Raw genomic sequence first — 21,264 nt, forward strand, 5'->3', positions numbered from 1 at the left:
ATCCATAATTTTAATTTTTCGGGACATAAATAGTGAATCGATATGTCTATTATATCATAAAAAGATTGAGGAAAATTAAAAAATAAGCAACAAAATGTTGATGAGTATGATATAAATAATAAATATTTTTAAAATATTTATTTATTCATTTAAATATTTTTTATTGAACATTTTATTTTTATAATATTTTTCAAGACAATATTTTTTAAAGATTTGAAATTTCAAAATTTCTATTGATATCGACATATTTTGAGCGTTGGACCCATTTTGTAGTTATTATTATTATTATTATTATTAGTATTAGTATTTGAGAGATTATAAAGGATCCAGGAGAAAATGTCTTTATTCGAAAAGACAAATTACAATTGTACAGAAAAAAAAAAAATATGAAACTTTGGGTTTAATTATAAGACAAAGTTTAGTTGTTGCCGAAATTTCGAATTTTCTCATCCTTATAATGTCTTTGTGGAGACAAAAATGACTTCTAAATTTTGGTTGAAACAAAATACTTTTCTTTTTCATTTTCATAGTCGGCAAGTGATTCAAATAAAATGATTAAGTTGAAAATAGTTGTTGTACTTTTCTGGTAAAATTTTGGTTCAAAGTTTTATTAAGCAATATTTTGTGCAATAGTTGTTTTTGTTTATACATAATGAGCTTTTTCTTTTTCTTTTTCTTTTTCTTTTTGTCATAACATAGAGAGGCCTTTTTTTTCTTGACAATAATAGACAGCCTTTTTTTTCTTGACAATAATAGACAGCCTTTTTATTCTTTGATTTTCTTTCTAAATATTCTAAAGTTTCCAAAATCATTTTTATTAGATAACTAACTATTATAAACATTTTGGAAAGATATTTAATAGACTAAGGACATGTTTGAAATTATTAAATTAGGACGAGTGAGATAAAAAAAAAAATATAACTATATTTTAATTACGAATTATTTTGTGCATTTCAAGATGCACTATCTTTATGTATAATATTGTCATTACATACATAATAAATTAAATAAAATATTTTTAAAAAAATAGAAAAAATTTATTATATTACAAATTATGATTGGACAAATTAGTGAGATACACAAAAATAAATATGGTTCGTAATGCATCGGATGAATTTCAATAGTAGAGAGACAAAAATCGATCATTTTCTTAATATAAGAGCCTTGATTGTTTAATTTTTAAAATTATGGACTGATTTAACACAAAACATAAATTCAAAAAGCAGCAAAATTATTGCCCAAAAAGAAACGTAGAAGCAAAATTGGGTCACGTTAGTACGTGACATCAAATGGCTACAGGACGACACATGATCTTTGGCGTCGCTCTCTGCCGCAAAAAATCAAATCCGTGATGAACTTGGCCGACTTGTCGGTTGTCATACCGTCTATGTGGGGCTCCCAACTACATGTCGTTACTGGATAATAATTGCTTACGTGGAGATCTGGATCTTTTACCACAATGATCAGAAAGCCCGTACAAGATTAGCATCACAACGAATTGCCACGTGGCTTCCTTTTGGGGTCCACGTCATGTGAGGTGCATCCAACACAATTTCTTCGAAATTTCGTTTGTCAACATCACAAACCGAATTGAAGTGGGAAAGAAAAAAGTAAAATAAATCATTTTTATATACATTCATATCTTGAAATTTATTTCTTCAAAATTACTTATCATCAAATTTTGTTAAATATGTTTCTAAATTTTTTTAAAGAAATGTTAATAAAACAAATTAACCTTACAACAAATTATTTTTAAGGTTTATTAAAAATATGTGAAGTTAAATCAAATCTGGAGTACAAGAATGAAAATAGTATATTAACAAAAGTAAATAAATAACTAAATAACAAATTTAGTATTTTAAATGTTAATATTTGTCTCACTATCCCTTTGAATTTAAATTGTGTAAATAAGAAAAAATATACATGTCGTGGTTCACCCTCCAAATTGCTGGATGGGTGGCGTCTCCTTTATTAATTATTAAACATAAATTTGAGTTTTATGTCTAATTAGTAATCAATAATCAAATAAACCATGCCATATTTTCATCAATTCCTAATTAATTCCTAATTTGGATGTCAACAGTAAAACTTAAGATACTAGTATATATTCATTTTCATTTAAAAAAATTAAGTAGAAAACTTTTGCAATTTTAACATTTAGGTTAAATTACATATTTAGTCTCTAATTTATGAGATTTGCGTGTATTAAAAATTCTTGAATTTTTTTTAAAAAATATAGACTTTCAATTTTTTTTTTTTAATTCAGAGTAGATATAAAACTATAAGTTTAAGATTATATTAAATATAAAATTCAAATGTTATATGAAAGAAGCCAATTTACTTTTAAAGGTTCTGAATTTGTCAGACACCTATTAAAGAACACAAATGAGAGAATCCATTGAACTGTTTAATAGGTTAAAGACTAAATGGACAAATTTCAAAATTCTGTACAACTAAATATTTATGACCAATAAATGCAGTATTTATTTCATACCTTTCATGCAAGACAGTCGCATTCAATAAATTCTAATTGACTATAAACTTGGCTATAAATTAAGTAAAACCCACAGCAAAGCAAAAATAATAATAAATAATTTTTTTTTAAAAAAAAAAAACAAAGTACCTACATCATTTCTATGTTGAACTACCTGAAAAGAAAAATGTAAGGTAATGTAATACCTATTTGGAAAGATTTTCTAAGACTCCATTCGGTAATCATTTTGATTTTTAAAAACTAAGGCTATTTTCTTCTCATTTCTTATAATGGGTTGCATCTTTCTTAAGTACAATGGTTTCTTAACCAAATTCCAAAAACAAAAGCAACTTTTTAAAAAGTACTTTTTTTTTCAAATTTTGGTTTGGATTTTAAACCATTGGTAAAAAGTGGATATGGGAGAGATATTTAGAGGAAATAATAGTGTCTATAGACTTAATTTTCAAAAATAAGAATAAAAAACAGTTACACAACTGACCTAAACTTTTCAGAAAAGGCATCTTTTTACACCTGAAAAGCACTTTTTAAGTATTTCGAACATATGTAATTTACTAACTTGTATAAAAATTTTACTCCATTGATTTGATGCAATAGACGCGGGACCCCAAATGTTTTACTTCAAGGCCTGCATTTTCGCACCCAGTGAAGAAGAGCAATTCATCCTCCTTTCCAATTCTGCGCCTCCAGCTCATTAGAAACATTGGCTGAGCCATGGTTGCACCTGCAGCCTCTGAAAGCACAGTAAGAGCCATCAAAAGGTAAAAAAGTTGTTACCTTGCCATGTAAAATAATAAAACTAGCAAGATTGGCATTACCATCACTTCCAATGGCAGACAGAGAATCTGTTTTGTTGTATTTTCGCTTGAGAAGATATGATAGCGTTTTTATCAAGTTTGGATATTGTTTCACATCTGAAAGGAGAGGAATGAAAGGATTCTTTATCATTATCAAGTTGGGAGATAATAGCACAATTGGACTAGAGGTTCGAGACCATAGATTTTGTGTTCACTAACACATACAGGTGCTAGTTGAGCTATGCTCTCTTTGGCAATAATAACAAAATTTGATGTTTACTCTATACTTCTAATAATGACATCATTCATCTATTGTCGAGCATGACTCTCACTAGTTTAACTAGCATAACTTTGCATGGATTTCTAAGATTTAGCACGAACGCTCAAAATGGAGGAAAAAAAAGGAACTGCAAACTCAACGTGTTACAGTAGATTTGGAAAAAGTTAACAGTAATATATTCTCAAACACTCTCTTTCACTTGTGGATCCAAACGTTAACATCAAGCTCAACAAGTGGACTACTGATATAAGTGTTCGTAGTAATAGTCTCCACAATGGTCCTAAATAATGTGACCACATGTTTAAGAAACACTATGATGGTCTCTTAAAATGTTTCTATGTAGACCCAAACATACTCAAACACTTCAATGGAACAACATTGAACAATTCTAAACAGAAAAGATGGGAAAACAAGAAAAAAGAAGCATATCAACATTCATTTAACTGCCCCGGTACCTCAAAACATTTGGAAGAACTTTTATTGACTTCACATTCAGGAAACAACAAATTCCTGTCGTCCATGAACTAATCAGATTACTACTACAAAAACACTTCGCTTTTTTCCCCATCAAAACTGAGTTGATTAAATCCTGGAAAAATATGTCAAACAGACAACTAAAGGCTAGGAGCTTACACAGTAAAATATCGCTGGCAATGACAAGGTCCCAGTCAGGATCACTAATTGGAAAGTTCTCTCCCCATGTATCTGAAAAGGATAAAAGATGATGTAAAAATATTAGATCCCTTCAAGAAGACAAGTGCGGAAAAAAGATATTAAAGAAAAATCTCAGGAAATGATAACTATATAAAACCAATTTTATTTGCTGCTCCTGAAAGACTTAAATGCTGAATCAGTAAATCCAGCAAAGGGTGCTTCACTGCTTCTAAAAGTCAAATGGGATGTACCCTTTAGGCTTTACCAGAGAATGAGTCCAAAGGTACATATCTGATATCACTTCAATTCAGTTTTACTGCCCTTCATAAAAGGGGAAAGAAAATCAATTTGTTCCCTTAAAGTTTGGGAGTTGTAACTATTAAAATCCCGGACTAATAATTGTATCAATTTAAATCCTAAATTTTTATAATTGAACCAATTTAGACTCTCCATTAGAATTGTGTTTTAAAACCATTAATACAAGACTTTACATGTATAAGACTTCTTTAAATGCAAGGGTTAATGTAAATTAGAGAGAAATACAAGAGTGAAATAAATCACAAAGATCTTCCAATAAATGTGAGCAGTTTTTCATATACTCGTCTTCCTCTATTTTTCTCTAGTTATGTAGAACTAATTACATGATAATTTTTCTTGCACTTTGGTAGGATTTTTGGAGAAGACGAATTTGATTTAGGTAATTTTTAAGCTAATTTGAAATGGAATCAATTGAAAATAGCTATAAATCACTAACAAATAGTCTAAATTGATTCATTTGTGAAAGCTTAATATTTTAATTAATATAACTATGAGTTTGAAGTTTTAATTGATACAACACTCAAAGTTTAGGGGTACAAATTGATATTTTCCTATCATAAAATTTTGTTCTTTCAAAAGTTTCAGTAGTCGTGGTGGTAGTTCCCCATGAAAGATTCACTTGATCCGCAGCCATATTATCTTAGCAGTTAATATCATAAGTCTTCTCCTTCTAATCTATAATATAGTTAGTCAACTGAGACAGAGAGAACTCACGCACGCTTAACGTGAGGAAGGGCAGGTGTGATTCCATTCACCCTGCAATTATAGGCGATGTTCTCTTCAATTTCCTGATCATCATAATCTGATGTTGTGATATCAAGATCAAATGATTTTCGTAGAAAGATTGCCAATGAACCAGTGCCACTGCAAAAACAGGTGCAGAAGTAACTGAAGGTTCATATATAGAAGAATAAGGAGGTTGTGCATAAAAAGAGAATAATGCATACAAGAAGATTAAGGTGCAAACAAAGAAGATTGAGGAGACTACATATAAGAAGAGAAAGAGAGAGTGGGGAATTTGAAAATGGTTTCACTTGAATTATAGTTCCTGCACTTTGAAACTTACTAAATTTGGTCCCTCAAAATTCCAAACATTTTACTTTAGTCCTCTTAAGTTTGAATTAAAACTTAATGAGAAGTTGACGTGATTTTTTTTTTTTTACTTGACAAGTAAATTGTCTATACTCCATATGGCCAAGCTTTGAAGCAAAATTTGTTATGCAATATGTCAAGTACCAGATTTCAAGATGAAAACGTGCTTTTTTTACATGATTGATGAAATTTTTATCATACAAAGTTTAGAAACCAAGACAAAGAATTTAGGTCCTGTTTGATAACTATTTGATTTTTGGCTTTCTAAAAATTAAGATTATAAGCACTACTTCCACACTTAAGTTTCTATATTTTCCTATCCACTTTCTATTCAAGCTTTTGAAAACAAAGCCTGAAAACCAAAAAAAGTTTTTTTTTATTTTTAGAATTTGACTAAGAAGTATTCAAGTATTTTTTTTTTTAACAAAGGTGAACACTATAATTAGAAAATTGGGAGGAAATAAGCATAAACTTCAAAAATAGAAAACTAAAAACGAAATCCTTATCAAATGGACCTCAAATTTTTAAGACTAAAATATAATATTTCGATGCTGAGCAATTAAAATTTTGCTAAATTATGTTGGATTGGAACCCATTTCACTGATAATACGAATCATACAAAACGGAGAAACACAACCAAAAGTTACAAAAAAAGATCCCAGTTGAATAAAAGAAGTTCAAAACAAGTGAACTATAATACCTTCCCAATTCAATACATCTTTGTCCTTGGATCCAAGATGAGTTTTGAACCAACCATTCTGCAAATGCAAAGGTCCCCGGCCAGAGCAAATTCGCATTCAGCTGATGAAATGAAAACTCTCGAATAACCAACTCCTGCGTTCCAATGACGTCATGTAAGAAAACAAAAATCCAAAGCGAACTCCTCAACATAAACAAAACATCAAGAACTGCCGATAGCATTACAATTTGAACCATTCTAAGTAAACGCATCAGCTAAATATCAGAAAATTTCGTTTACAAGTAAAAAACAAAACACCTGAACAACCTCCATTGCAATATTCTAAAGAAAGGAGTAACTTCAAAGAGAGAAACAATACCATTCCAGGAAATTGATGCTTCCTTTCCTCATAGCTCTGCAGCGTGTCTGAAGTCCCCGCATCTGAGAAAACAAACAGGTAGAAGATCGAAACAAAACATTCTAAAGAAATAAGATCAAAGCAAGAAGCACGAGCAGTAGAAGTGAGTACCAATAGAAGATTCGTCATCGTCGTCGGGGAAAAGTGACGACGGCGAAAACAGAGCTATGTCCATTTTCTTCTCACAATTGACACAGAAAATGAAGAACTACGGAGAAATCTTACTGCTGAATGTACCGTCAATTCAATCGAATTGCCATTTTACGAGGGAGGCGGGACGATTCTCCCTGGATGAAAATTGAAAACCTAATCAACTGCTCACCAGTTCTCAAACGACATGTTGTTCGTGCCTAACGAGCTACGAGCTACGAGTAGTCGAGTACGACTATCCTTGACTATGAGTATTGAAAACTGAAAACGACATGTCGCTTGCTAACTATTAAAAACAGTACAAAATAGTTGAGGTTTCATTGAACGTGGGCCCGTCTAGCTCAGTCGGTAGAGCGCAAGGCTCTTAACCTTGTGGTCGTGGGTTCGAGCCCCACGGTGGGCGGAAATGGTTTTTTTTTATTATTATTTTTAGGGATAAAAGTTTCATGCCAAATCGAATGTATAATTATTTATATAAAGTGATTTTTGGAAAAAAAAAAAAAAGAAAAAAGAAATAGTTTGAATGAGTTGTATCAATTTTTATCTAAATTCACTGAGTTTAATAAAATCAAGTTCTACCCAAAATTAATGCACAAAATAACCTTAGAATAACTCTCTAAAAATCCATAATTATAAGCCTCGAAAAATAATAGAGAATACATAAATTTAAGGAGGTTCGTGAAGTTAAGGAATGGCTTTTTCGTCCTCATCCGTTCCTCCATTTTAATCTTCATTTCTATAAAATACATTGATTATTTTTATCGAATTTTTCATTGAGACTTCGTAGGAATTGAGTTCTTACAAAAAAAAAAAAACTATGCTCCATTTTTTGAAATAATTACAACCAAATAAAACGATTTTATTCAAAACTCGTGTTTAAATGATTAATTTTCAATATAATTTTTATTTAAAGAAAAAAGTTTTTGGATGTCCCAATAAATATAGTAATTTTTTTCACAGAAAATTCTTATAAATAAAAAATTTCTAAAAATATTTATACTTTATAGCAAAAAATTTCAAAACTGTTCTGTATCTCAAATTATATATATATATATATATATATATATATATATTAAATAGAATAAAGAGAGTTGAATTTTTAACTTTCCTCTTTGTTCTTAATATTTATGATAATTTCCATTTTTTCCTTAGACCTTTTCAAGTCAAAACCTCTCTAAGAAGACACCTACCTCATTAATGAAACAACATCAACTTGAACGAAGATTTTCATCCAAGAGATACAAATAGACACATATTTATTATTTCTTCCATTTTGAGTCCAAGGTTTGGTCATGGACATTCTAAAACTATTTTCTACCCACTTCACAACAAAACTTGAAAATCCTAATCTTGAGAGATGAATGAGATCAATATATCACTTATAAAAAAGGAAGAAATTTGGATTGTCAATCCAAACACCTAAATGATGAACAATACAAGAAATATTCTTAACCTGAGCATTTTGTATGTAGATAATAAATCTTTGGTCAGAGCGATTTAAAAAAATAGGAAAAAGAAATACGTAATTCTTTGACCAATAAAATTATATTAAGGATGTCACTGCTTCATCATTTTTAATATGAGTTATTTTTAAAAATTTATCATTTAATTTAGTTGTTAATGATTGATCTAAAAGATAATAAAATTATATATAAATCTATACAGGTAAAAAAGCAAGCTTAAATATGTGAAATAATAAGAATTAAAATTATATGGCAAATAATTGTGCACGTAATTCAAATGTTTTTTAAAAAAACAAAACACAAGAGTTTAAATTTGATTTGCACATTCATTTTATAGATGTATTTTACATTGTAATGATATCTAATTCATATTTTATATATAAAAAAATTAATTAATTAATTAATTATACATAGTTGAATGGATAAAAATATCAATAAATTTGTTTATAAACTAATTTGCGAGTTTGTTTATATGTTCTATTATTTTAAACATTATTAACCGCATACAATACACGTGTTACGGAACTAGTATAATTAAAATGTTTAACAATAACCTCTAAAAAGATTTTAATTTCAATATTACAGCACATATTCTTCAATTTAATATTACAAAATATATTTCTCAAATACACGTGATATTAATAAAAATAATAACAAAAAGGGGCAGAGACAAGGGTTGGGGAATATTTTGCTTAGCCAACTAAGACAAAAATCCTCCTTGTTCCTTATTCCATTTTTGTATCATTTGGTATGGGTCTCCCATCAATAAATGAACATCTCAAATTGGCTCGAGTATCATTTTCATTTAAAATTCATTAAACACGTATCCTACCCCCCCAAATCTCGACAATTGAAAAGTTTAGAATGAACATAGATACAAATTTGACAAGTTCAATTGTAAAAGAAAATTTTCATCTTTATTTTTTTTTTTCAATATAACAATTACAAAGATGTAGGTTCAAATCTCTAATCTCAATAGATAGAATATATCGATTACAGTTGAACTAAACTTAATTTAACTTAGAATATATCGATCACGGTTGGACTAAATTTAGTTTAACTTCTCATTTTAACATAGGCATTAAGGTTGAGGAAAAAAAACATTAGAGATGAAAATTATTGCATCTCCGTATATTGTTTCGTGAATATAAATATATATACCTAAAAAAATTTGGACCAAATGACATATATTGCCACGAAGTACATTTTTGCAATTAAAATTTTAATAAATAAGTAAATTAAAAATATTTGCTTTCAATCCCATGTGGGCCCGTCTAGCTCAGTTGGTAGAGCGCAAGGCTCTTAACCTTGTGGTCGTGGGTTCGAGCCCCACGGTGGGCGATTGTTTTTGACATTTTTGCTTTATTTATTATTCTCTTTTAATTATTTATTCTTTTTTCTTTTTTCATTTTTTTTTATTTTGTCTTTGGCCCTTTTATGGCGGATATTGGGGCACATTAGTTGGTGCAGTGGAAGACATTTTATTTTATTGTCGTGGGTTCGAACTCCACCGTTTGTTTTTTACATCTTTTATTGAGTTTTTTTAATTTTAATAGAAAAATTTCATTCACTTGCCATTATTGTGATTATTAAGCATGTTGACAAAGTCGAAGATTTTTATAAACGATCTTATAACTTTGTCGTCCACTCTGTGATGTTAATTTCTTTTTATCCTCAAGTTCTTTTCTTAGAGGATAACGTGATGTCGGTTGAAAGACTAATTATCCTAGTTGGATGTCCTCATGAGAACTTTACTTGTAATTGTATTTTGCTTTGGTTAAGTTTAATTTTTTAAAATAAAAAATTAATTCATTTAAATATAATTACTTTTTTAAAAACAATATTTAATAGTAAATTCTTAATTTTTTTTTTTAAAGGTATAAACATGTGGAAGCAAAAGTGAGAGAAAATATTTCTTTAAAGTACATAACAATAACATAAAAGGTCTTTAATTACATGAATTTTAATTTGTATTTTAAAACTAAATACTTAGATTAAAAAAAAGGTCAAAACACGTGGAAGCAAAACTGAGAGAAAATCTTCTTTTAAACTGCGTAACATAAGGTTTTTTGTTTCATGAATTTATATTTTGTACTATTATGTATAACATATCAATCATTGAGTTACTCCAATCATTTCATTTTATTTCAAAACATGAAATTTCAAGTTGTAATTTATAAATCTCAATCATTGAGTTACTTCCCATTATTTCATTCAACTTCAAAATATGAATGCCTCAACTAAGTAAATTTGATCAATTTTAATTCAGTCATGGGATCATTAATATTCCTTTTTAACAAGAATTGACCCAATTCAAGATATTATGGGCAGTCAATTTATTTATTTATTTATTATTATTTTTTTTTTTTAATGGGAAACATGACATAGGTACTTAAATTGAGGCAAAAGGATATAGTAAGTAGTCTATGATTTTTTTTCTCTTTATCTCTAGATATGGAGTAAGAATTTAAATCTAGGTTAAAAATCACTCTAGCCTCTAAACTTTCACTTTCATAAAAGTAACAATTTAGTCCCTAAACTTTGGTCGATAACGATTTAGTCCCTCAGCTTCCATGAACTTTACTATGTAACAATTAGTCATTGTACTTTAAAATTTATAATAATTTAGTCCCAACTATAAAAGTTAATATTAAGATTTAGTAAAATTTGTTGCGTAAATAAATCAATAAATTAATTAGAGACTCAATATTTTTATAAAATATAAAGTTTACATCATAAGATATAAAAAAAAATAACATCTGGTTTTGATAAACTTTTGTATGTTAGGGACTAAATTATTATAAGTTTGAAAGTAAAATGACCAAAATTATTACATACTAAAGTTTGACAGAAAATTAAAAGTATAGAAAATCATTACAAACCAAAGTTCAATAACTAAAGTGTTACTTATGTAAAAGTTTAAGCCCTGTTTGGTAACCATTTTATTTTTTAAAATTAAGTTTATAGACACTCCCCTGTGAAACCCGGATTTTCATTTTCCCTACTTAAGCAGGTATTAAAATGAATTAACTAAGTGAAAGTTAAATATATGTTGAAGTGAAGGAAATTTATAAGTATTGAATAGATTTTCCTTGAGTAGTTTTGAGTTAAGGTTTAATTGATAAAATTTGGTTAAGTGTAAGGTCAAAAGGACCCATGCGTTAAAAGTTAGGAAACATTAACGCATAAGTTGAAAAGGCAACCATGCGTTTGTAAGGTTGGACGCATGATTGGTCGAAGTATTGGCAAGAGGCATTGCCAAGAGTAATCATGCATTGGAAGCCAAGGAGAAAAATGACTAAGTGTTTTACAATACGTTGGTGTGGTGCCATGCGTTAACCATGAAGTTTTGAGAGGTTACTTGAGCATTGAGAGAGGCTGAAGTATGGCCAAGAACAACGCATGCGACAGCCTTAAGTTATGCGGACATGGGCGCAAGACGCTGGAGAAATGCGCACGCATTGATCGGGTAAGTGGCAACTTCAAGTTGCGCATCCAAGGGCACTGGACGTTGGATGCGATGGATAGAGGCATGCGACGATGGATGGCATGCGGCGATGGGGGTATGCGTCGATGGTATACGGCAGCACTACGCGTTGGCATCATGTGATAGTGCTATGCGTTGTGCGGTCGATGGTATATGGCAGCACTATGTGTTGGTGTCACACGGTGATGTTATGCGTTGATGACATGAGGCAGTGCTATGCGTTGATGACATGCAGCGGTGCTATGTGTTGATGTCATGCGGCAGTGCTATGCATTGGTGACATGCGACGGCCTTGCTACGCGAGAGTGTGCGGCCGAGGGCATGCGGTGATGCGGCCTATAGTATGCATGTATGCGCCGAAGGAATGTGTTGGTAGTATGCGATGGCATGTAGCGATGGATGTGATGGCATGTAGCAATGGATGCGATGGCATGCAGTGATGTTGCACGATGGATGTGATGGCTTGCGACGATGGATGCAATGGATACGATGGATGCGGTAGCCTTGCTAAAGTATGAGCTAGGTGATGGAGTGAACTAAGGTGGACGCATAGTGATTTTGTCCTTGCGTTGTTAAGACTTGCGGTAACAAGGTTTATGAGGTTGGTTACGTTGGTCATAAGGGATGCATTAGCAAGAACCTAGGTGATGGTGAGCTATGCCTTAAGGTGTTGAGTTAAGAACCAAGTTGACCCAAAGGTTGCTATGCGTTGGTGATGTGCTATGCGTTGGACATCCGAGGGCATGTGGGCACATTTGTGGTTGGATGAACGCATATGAATGATGGGCACATTCAAGGACGTCATCTGGACATGTGGCTTGTTGGGAAGAAATCTTAAGCCTTAAGTAAATGAGGTGGATGCATAAGAAGACATGCAAAGTTGAGGGCTATGCATTGGTAAAAGGGGAGCAAGACACCTTGGGTTGCGCTGATGCAAGATTGTGGTAATAGTAAGGAAGAGATACTTGGACATGCGGCCAAGTAGGAAGTGTCGGCCTTAAAGCAATCTTGGACGCCTATAAATAGGGCCAAGGACTTCTGATGGGAACTCGAATTCTCTTCAAAGGACATAAGGAATAGTGTATTGGGAGGAAACTATGCATTGATAGTAAGACCATGCGTTGGTCAAGAGGTTCCAAGAGAAGAAGCTGCTGTCAGACAAGAAGGTCTGGAAGTAGCATCAACTTGGGATAAAGAGTTCTCCCAGAATACTCGTGCGTTTTGAGTGATTCCAAAGCCACCTGAAAGCTCTGAGAGTCTAGTTTTCAGGGTAGGGCTGCCGGAGAAAAAGCCCCAAGGAATCGGGCTGGAAAATGAGGACAAGACAAAGGAGTCGAGCTGTCGAATAAGCTGGGCCAGTCTTGATGATTTGATGTTTTCGGCCAAACCACGAGAAGTTATGAGCTAAGATTTTGAGGTAATCTTCCTAAGACATTTAGAACATATTTGTAGAAGGAAGTATCTCTAGATAAAGCCTAGAACTATGAGTAATCTGAGCTTTAAATTGAATCTGAAATTTAGGGTTCAAAAGAGGAGTCCGGGAAAATCAAGGAACTTCTAGAGAGAAAGGTTCCTAAATGACCAAGGTGAGTGGTACTTTCCTTTAAGTCTTAAAGTATATCTCTTAGAGTAAATTGTATATGCTTATGTTATGAATGAATATCTAGCATGAGAATGAGATTATGTGATCGGGATGGTCAGGTGGTCAATAGATCTAGTTCCTGAGCCCGTAAGCAAAACCTCACGGGATGGTCAGGGGACCGAGAGGCCTAGTTTTTGAGCCTGTGGGAGGATCCTCGTATGGGATGGTCAAAGGACCAACGGGTCTAGCTTCTAAACCCATGAGTGGGGAGCTATGTGCACATAGGAGACAAAGGAAACGTAAAGAGTAAGCATTGTATTTAGTAACAGTTATCTATCTACCGTGTGTGTAGGTAGACAACATACTCATTCTAAGTAGTTATCAATTTAGCTATCTACCGTGCGCGTAGATAGAGTTGAGACCAGAATCACTCAAGGCGAAGGTTTGAATGTAACCTCGTATTTATGATATGCTTGTCATTTATGAGTTAAAATAGACTTTAGAAGTTGCTTACCACTCACTGAGCTTTGTGAAGCTCATTCTGTTATTTCATGTTTTTCTTTCCAGGTAGCGAAAGGTGAAAAATTCAAGGGTGCTGCTAAGGTCAAGGTCTGCCACAAGCCATAGTTACACTTCCAGAAGGTTTTAAAGAGTTGTTGATTGTAAACTTTGTTTGATAACTGCTGCAATCATGTCCTTTCCTAGGCTCAGAGAGTAGTCTAAGACAGGGTGTGACACCCCCACCTCCAAATTTCTTACTTCATTATCTTCTTTATACCGATGGTTTAAAAAATTAAAACAAATTTTGAAAACTAAGGCCACATTTAATAACCATTTTGTTTTTTCTATTTTTTGTTTTAAACTTATTTCATTCACATTTCTTGTAATAATTTGCATCTTTATGTACAATGATTGAATTCTTAGCTAAATTACAAAAACAAAAATAAGTTTTTAAAAGCTATTTTTTTTAGTTCTCAAAATTTGACTTGATTTTTTAAACCATTGGTGAAAAGTAGATGACAATGGAAGAAATTTAGAGATGAAAGTATTGTTCATAAACTTAATTTTCAAAAACAATAACAAAAAAATAAAATGGTTACCAAATGAGTCCTAAAGTAGCTTTTCAAAAGTTTTTTGTTTTAGAATTTGACTAAAAATTCAAACATTATACTTAAGAAAGATACAAATCAATGTAAGAAATAGAAATAAAATAAGCTTAATTTCCAAAAATCAAAAACCAAAACTTTTCTGTTAAATTTAACTACCTACCACTGACTGTTAAAGTTAAGGTTGACTATAAAACTTTTCTGTTTAAATATGTAAATAAGAGGGGAAATTTTCAAATAAAAAAATTATGGAAAGGATGTGCATAGAAAAGGGATGTTATAAACAACTAAAACCAACCCTTGAGTACTTTTTAGGTTCCAAATTCTCTAGGTTTTTCTGTTTGATAGTCCAATGACACAAATAGAAGAGGGGAAAGAAAAAATAAAGGCATAAATATGAAGTGAAGAAGCGATACAACTATGCATCCTCAATTGGCTATATTACAAAGAAAGGCATTTCCTAAAAACCATATTCCAGTGTGCAAAGAACCAACCAAACCATCCTTCAATTTTACATGCCTAAGCCAATGTATAACACAAATCAAAGAAATAATACATACAAAAGCCTTTTGAAGTACAAACAGTCAAGAAGCAGCGGCACTCACTATGTCATTTGTATATTGAAGTCACTCAACTCTGGATGTTTTCTGCCAGCTTCACAAGATTCAACAACGAAAAACTCTGCCAAACACGACCTTCAAATCAAATTAATCTAAAATGGATGATGAACAAGAGAGAATTTGTTGGCCTCGTCAGTCTTTTGATTTTTCGAGTCATGACATACAATTACGAGGAAAGCTGGAACCTGCCAGAAGGCTTCTTTCTTCTCCATCCCTTGAATTTTACCAAAAGGAGATACCATGCCATTAGAACCAAAAACTGGGAGTTAAAGCACAATCAAGTAGATTAGTTTTGGAAGCTTACAAAGGCAGCATAATACACGAAAGTCAGACCCGCTAACGCAATGAATGCAATTTGAAACACATTATACCTGCAATGCAACAGACAAGTTTATTCAACAAAATAAAAACTGCAGATGGCAAAGGTGCAGGACCAGGAAAATGTATAGAGAAATTATTCATCACTCACTTGTACAAATACTTGATACCGCGAAGAGACTGCAATGTGTGTCCAAAGATTTCTTGTGCCGCAGTTGCTCGTGCATAGTATGCAAATGCCGTGGAACAAAACTGAATCACACTATAAAAAAAACATATATGATAAAATCAATCAATCCACTTGATTAAGATACAGAGGGAAACCTTCAAATTTCAGCCATATGTGACAAACAAATAACTGCTCAACCTTTAACAAAGATATATATCTTTGGGTTGGACAACTTTTTTTTTTCCCCCCTTTTAATGAAAAGAATGAGTTTCATTAAGAAGGAATGAATATTGAGTTTAAACTTTAGAAACATCTTATTAAATTAATCCACCAGCATCCCAAAAGAGACCCAGAATCAGTCTCGTGCTTGTCATGTGGAGAGCTCCATATCTTTGAAAAAAATTCAAGGCAAGAACGCCCTTCACACATAAACTAAAACTACGGCTATGAACCTACGACTTACACATAACACAATGTAAAAATGCACACTCAGCAATTACACTCCTAGAGAAGGATAAAGGCACTTGGAATAAAAGTCAATTACTTGGCACTCGTTTAAATTGTACTAATTAATCAGAACCTCAATATTTGTAGGGAGGAGCAAAAGGATTTGTAATGATAATAGACCAAGGGTGCTGTTTCTCAAACAGAGTTTTGTGAAATCATTCTCCCTTCTTTATTCAAGGCAATCGGCAACGTTTTCATAACTCCTTGACAAAGGAGAGAGATTAGAGACATCATGCCCCCATCCCTGTTTGTACGTTCTTTTGCATTATTAGTGATAGGTTCTTTTCTTATCCATAAGCACACAAATGTATCCCAGGTTTTCAGGTTTTTTCACCCCACATTGTGTCTTCATTCATGATAACTGTTGGCTAGTTTCCACCATAGAAGTTCTAATGCAAGTAGTATACCATAAGCAATAGTAACTGAAGATCCTAACCTGATAGAGCAGAGGAGGATAAGCCCCACATTAAACAGGAAAGAGTTCATCAGCGTGGCTCCCCACCTGTATACAAGGATAGATGAAAGAGCAAAAGAGGCCAACATCAATTTCGAGCAATCAACAGCTGGACAGACAAAAAAGGGAGAAGAAAATAAAAGGAACAAACTCAACACTAAGAAAAATGTAACTACTTCATCGGATGAATTGTGATAAAAACTAGTCTCAGGCCAAGCATCATGGCTCCAGCAATCACTGCTAGAAGAAGGTAGAAGCAGAAGAATGCAAATGCTGCAGTTCCAAGAAGTCCTGGTGACATAGGAAAATAATCTTCATATTGACAAATACCACATAAAAATAGACATGAAAGGAAAATGTGAGGAAAAGAAATGTACCCCAAACATCATCAAGCTTGATAAAAACTTCATTCAGAAAAGGAGACAATGGGGGATCAATTAGCAGATATATAACAATATGCACAACCCACGCCACTGAAACAATCAACCTGTCAAACAGAGAAAAAAAAGGGAAAAAAATCAGTAAACTAAACAATGTAACTGAATATGCCTCAAATATGTAGAGAGAGAGAGAGAGAGAGAGAGACTCGAGTCTAATCTACTTGCTCAAGAAACTTATTTCCCAAACCTGGAACATCACTACTTTAAGAAAAATGTGGCAACTGGGTCAACTACCTCTTGAGAAAAACGGAAAGGAAAAAAAAAAGAAAGAGAGAGAGAAGTGGAGTGGACATTATCTATCTTTAGTAAAAGCACAAGAACCTGACTATGGAAGAGCATCAACACTTATAATTTTTTTTCCACCAAATATTTTTCATTTCACTCAATGAAACCTCAGCTTCTCACCAAAGAACAAAAAAAAAAAAACAACAACAACAAAAGAAGGTATCCCTCTCCTCCAGATGATCTACCCTCTTAATCTAGCAACATGTATTAAAAATAGCAAGATGCCGTCTCCTTCACTCTTCAACAAATCATTGTGTACCAGTACCATGGTTACACACCTATTTTTCGAATAAAGTGTGGATGTGAAATAAATGCTAACAAGAAATGAACAAACAAGAATAGGTAATGCTTTAATATAAATATCTTGGGGGATCATAACTCCACTTACCCCAAAACTCCCAACACAAGTTTTGCCAAGTAGCCAAGAACAGTCAATGCCCATGCAGTCTCCGCCTGTATCCAGTTTGGCATATTAATACTTTCATAAAGAAGATAATAGAGGTTATTGCAATTGTACAATGGAAAAGATAAATAATAATAATAAATCCAGCAGTCCACCTTTTCTCCTTGCGGGTACATCTCTTCTAAAAGCTTTACATCTTCTTCCAATTGAAGCAACTCCTAAAAAATTAAACAAGTAGATGTCTCAATAACTGGCATTAAGAATTGCAAATGGACATCTAAAATCAAACTTCAGTTACGTATTGAAGTTCTCATCTGACAAAAAAGACACTCACAAGACTTCTAGCAAAAGCTGAGGTTCTTCAGAAATTATGTGATAATAGTGAAAAATGCATGTACACCAAACCAAAACCAGATTCTAAAAGAACCGGAAGAAGAAACCTGAAAGACATCAGCACCACCACTATCAAAGGTGAAACATACCTTCTCTACAGCCTTCACATTCTTTCGCCATTTTCTACCCTTGGAACCACTTCTTTCTTCCTGGTGGAGTCCATCAGCGGCTTTCTTCAGTTCTCTGGCCTTTTTTCCTAGTTCTGTTGCTTCCTGCAGGATATAAAACATAACTTATAAGTGATAGAAATTAGCAAGTCAATCCCATCTTTAAAATAATAACTAACGTACAATTACATAATGAAAGGCTAAAAGGCACCTTGATGTATTGTGAGCGAGTGATGACAGCCTTTGGACGCCTAACAAATGAGAAAATAAGGCCCAATGGCAGACAGGCAATACCAACACCTCCAAATATCTAGTGGAGACCAAAAAAAAAAAAACAGATCAGCATAATGTCTTTTGATTATTGTAAATTAAAAAGTAGGAAATTTTTTTCCATAGATTAGGAAGTAATAAATTTATTGACACAAAAAATCTTCCTTCGTGAAAATAACTTGCTGAGGTTCTTAATATGGCAAGACGGGCAGTACTAATTTCTCCATTCAATATTTGTCCGTAAATTCAATATCATACTTCATGGTGATTTCCAACTAATAGACAAACCAGTTGGCCATAAGACGTACACCTCCTATCCTATTATGTCCCTCTTTAGCGTATAAAGTAATTATATATCATAATATGTAAATAGACCATCTTCTGTTCTTGTTCTCTTTCTTATTTCCCAGAGAAGGGGCAGAGTACTTGCATTTAAATCATTCACTATTTCATAAAAGATGGAGATCCAGTGGTTTCCTCCAATCTCCATCAATTAACTTACAGAGAAGAGTACGGATCCAACAATAGTGGCAAGAGCAACGACATATTCCGGAAAAGTAGTGCGCATCGTCCATGTTTTCTCTGATGAAGCATTTGTTGTGAATGCTGAACACTACAACATGATGAATAAAAATAGTCATGTCGATGTTCATTTGATAAAATTATGCAAATCCATAATTAAGACTGTCAACTGAAGACCAAATAGAACCATATATGAGATATAAAGTTTCCACACAAAAGTAGAACCTGGCGGGCACCATTTCCAATGCACGGTTGGCTGCTAGAGAACTCCCACGAAGTCGGAAAAGAAGCCGTGTTTGAAGAGAGATGCATAACTGTGAAGTCAACTTCTCCAACGAGCCCTGATAAATGTACCAATAACGTTTATTGGTTAAAACGCATGGCAATTTTCCAACCGAAAACTAAGGCTTGATGGGAAAAGAGAAATTATTGCGATTTAAATACACATGGCCATCAATTAAAATGACATTTATATGCTACAATAGAAAAGCCATGCAATAATTAATTCATCACCTGGCGATTTTTGAGTTAAAACGAGAATGTAATTCTAAAAGAAACAAAAAATGCAAAGCACTGTGATCATATCTCAAGCTTCCGTTAGCTGGAATGTATAGAAGAAGTCAAAATTCCAATTAACTTGAGACAAGAAATAAGCGTAAAGCGAAGCAAGTCTAACGTTGCCTTCAACTTGAGAATCGACACAACTTATAAATAATTCTTATAGCCAAAATTAAAAACCAAATGGGAGACCAACAAAATCCAAAAAAACCACAAAAACGAGCATAAGAGCTGACCGTATAAAATTCCCAACAGAAGACCACAGACAATGGCCATTACCACGACCCATATCAAAGCGCTCTTGATCCGTTTGCCCATGCTCCTTCACAAAGATAACACAAAAAATAAATCCTCCACATAATGAAAATAATTCTTTTTAACAGAAAAAACGCAAATTATAAGCAATTACTTGTCCTGGTCTCCTTCATAATAGAACATGGCAAAAGGAATAACGAAGAAGACAAGCACCGCATCGGCAATATAGATAGCGAGCCATAGATCCTTCATCGGCAATGTGAGATTACAAGCGCCATTATACAAAGCATGCTTACAAGCCTGCCGGTTAGCGACGTCGGCTGGTAACATCAGAATGGAGATCAACGCAACAGACAAACCGAAAACAACGACAAATTTAGGAAAATACGCCTGATTTTTGTCATCAGGATGTTGGTAATTAACCAAAAGGTAAACATTGAAGATGAATACGATCACACAGACGACAATAGCTACAATTACAAGAGCGAGATTGAAATCGCCCATCGTTCGTTCACGAGCTCCCGATTCGAATTCGAAACCAGTACGAAATCGAATCGAAGAGATCGAAGAAGAAGAAAAAGTACAAACAATCTAGCGTCGTTCCTCTTCGCTTTTCGAAATTCGAAAATGGAGCTTCGTGGATCTGGCTCGGGGAAAAGAGGGGAAAGGGAAAATAGGGTTAGATTCCGAAATTCCGATGACATTGTTTGTTGAAAAAACGAGTCAAGGGATGGGAGGATGAAATTACGAGCTTGTCCTTTAGAGAAAAGATGAATTTAGAATCGGACAGAGTTGACAACGAGGAGGATAAGGGTATTACGGTAAAATGAAATATTTGCTCGGACAAAAATAAACGTTCCGTCAAAGTTTTTCTTTTTTTTTTTTTTATAAGGCAATGGTAATATGGGAAGGGAAGGGACATTGGGACGGTTTCTTTCTACTGCGGAAGCGGCTTTGTGTAATAAACTAATAATATGGCTTGTGAAGACGTGGCAATCCACGCGGCTGTTGGGAATATATTTAGTTTAATTATGTCATTAATTATATGGCTAACGAATCGCTCTATGTGTAAGGACTTATTACATGTTAAATTTCAAGGTTAGAGGGTTTTAGAGATTAATGGTAGGGAAATTTATCCCTTTAGTCTATGAGTTTTTAAGAATTTGGATATTTAGACTTGGTTGTTTTCAATTTATCAGTTTAATTTTCGAATTTTCAATAGTAGATTTAAAATGTCTCTCTCATCTTTCATCTTTCGCTTTTGGGAGGGGGTCGAGAATTATATTTGGTTGAGAGGTGAGATAGAAAGAGATGATGGAGGGGGGAGGGAGGAGAGAAAGAAATATTAAAAAATATAAATTTTTCCAAGTCATCAAGTCACGTCACTTATTCTAGTCAGCTCTCTTGTTTAAATTTTGGCCAAATGATTCATAATGAAAATTGATG

At 33.0% G+C, this 21,264-nt stretch overlaps 2 protein-coding genes and 2 non-coding genes across 6 annotated transcripts; 2 read left to right on the forward strand and 2 right to left on the reverse strand.

Moving 5' to 3' along the window:
* Positions 1–1,432: 1,432 nt before the first annotated feature.
* LOC120072595 (S-adenosyl-L-methionine-dependent methyltransferases superfamily protein) lies at positions 1,433–7,142 on the reverse strand. Of its 3 annotated transcripts, XM_090312115.1 has the most exons (8): positions 6,841–7,142; positions 6,691–6,752; positions 6,333–6,466; positions 5,259–5,404; positions 4,202–4,273; positions 3,310–3,405; positions 3,051–3,224; positions 1,433–1,555 (listed from the first exon to the last, which is right to left on the reverse strand). In XM_090312115.1, the coding sequence occupies exons 1-7, from the start codon at positions 6,902–6,904 to the stop codon at positions 3,064–3,066; spliced, it is 735 nt and encodes a 244-aa protein (XP_090168241.1). In that variant the 5' UTR covers positions 6,905–7,142; the 3' UTR covers positions 1,433–1,555; positions 3,051–3,063. The 3 variants fall into 3 exon arrangements, with proteins under 3 accessions (XP_090168241.1, XP_038880920.1, XP_038880919.1); XM_039024992.2 differs by lacking the exon at positions 1,433–1,555 and having other exon boundaries at positions 2,902–3,215; XM_039024991.2 differs by lacking the exon at positions 1,433–1,555 and having other exon boundaries at positions 2,902–3,224.
* Positions 7,143–7,209: 67 nt separating this feature from the next.
* Positions 7,210–7,282, forward strand: TRNAK-CUU (transfer RNA lysine (anticodon CUU)). Its single transcript has one exon. It is a non-coding gene; the product is annotated as a tRNA-Lys (tRNA).
* Positions 7,283–9,610: 2,328 nt separating this feature from the next.
* On the forward strand, positions 9,611–9,683 carry TRNAK-CUU (transfer RNA lysine (anticodon CUU)). The gene has a single exon. It is a non-coding gene; the product is annotated as a tRNA-Lys (tRNA).
* A 5,231-nt stretch (positions 9,684–14,914) lies between these two features.
* LOC120074450 (LIMR family protein At3g08930) lies at positions 14,915–20,543 on the reverse strand. Its single transcript, XM_039027577.2, has 14 exons — positions 19,973–20,543; positions 19,800–19,885; positions 19,231–19,346; positions 18,986–19,096; positions 18,425–18,523; positions 18,196–18,318; positions 17,869–17,931; positions 17,699–17,763; positions 16,963–17,072; positions 16,762–16,876; positions 16,568–16,633; positions 15,607–15,717; positions 15,442–15,508; positions 14,915–15,351 (listed from the first exon to the last, which is right to left on the reverse strand). The coding sequence occupies exons 1-14, from the start codon at positions 20,320–20,322 to the stop codon at positions 15,304–15,306; spliced, it is 1,530 nt and encodes a 509-aa protein (XP_038883505.1). The 5' UTR covers positions 20,323–20,543; the 3' UTR covers positions 14,915–15,303.
* Positions 20,544–21,264: the final 721 nt, after the last annotated feature.

The sequence above is a fragment of the Benincasa hispida genome, chromosome 3 (genome assembly GCF_027475165.1).
Source record: "Benincasa hispida cultivar pf3 chromosome 3, pf3_genome.v1.1, whole genome shotgun sequence".
Taxonomy (NCBI): domain Eukaryota; kingdom Viridiplantae; phylum Streptophyta; class Magnoliopsida; order Cucurbitales; family Cucurbitaceae; genus Benincasa; species Benincasa hispida.

Coding starts and splice junctions, on each gene's coding strand:
- LOC120074450 (XM_039027577.2), bottom strand. CDS start 20,322: ATGGGCGATTTCAATCTCGCTCTTGTAATTGTAGCTATTGTCGTCTGT. Junction 18,524..18,985: donor TTGGATCCGTACTCTTCTCT/GTAAGTTAATTG, acceptor GGTCTCCACTAG/ATATTTGGAGGTGTTGGTAT. Junction 17,932..18,195: donor ATGTGAAGGCTGTAGAGAAG/GTATGTTTCACC, acceptor TTAATTTTTTAG/GAGTTGCTTCAATTGGAAGA.
- LOC120072595 (XM_090312115.1), bottom strand. CDS start 6,904: ATGGACATAGCTCTGTTTTCGCCGTCGTCACTTTTCCCCGACGACGAT. Junction 5,405..6,332: donor AGATGTATTGAATTGGGAAG/GTATTATAGTTC, acceptor CTGTTTTTGCAG/TGGCACTGGTTCATTGGCAA. Junction 3,406..4,201: donor TGCCAGCGATATTTTACTGT/GTAAGCTCCTAG, acceptor CTCTCCTTTCAG/ATGTGAAACAATATCCAAAC.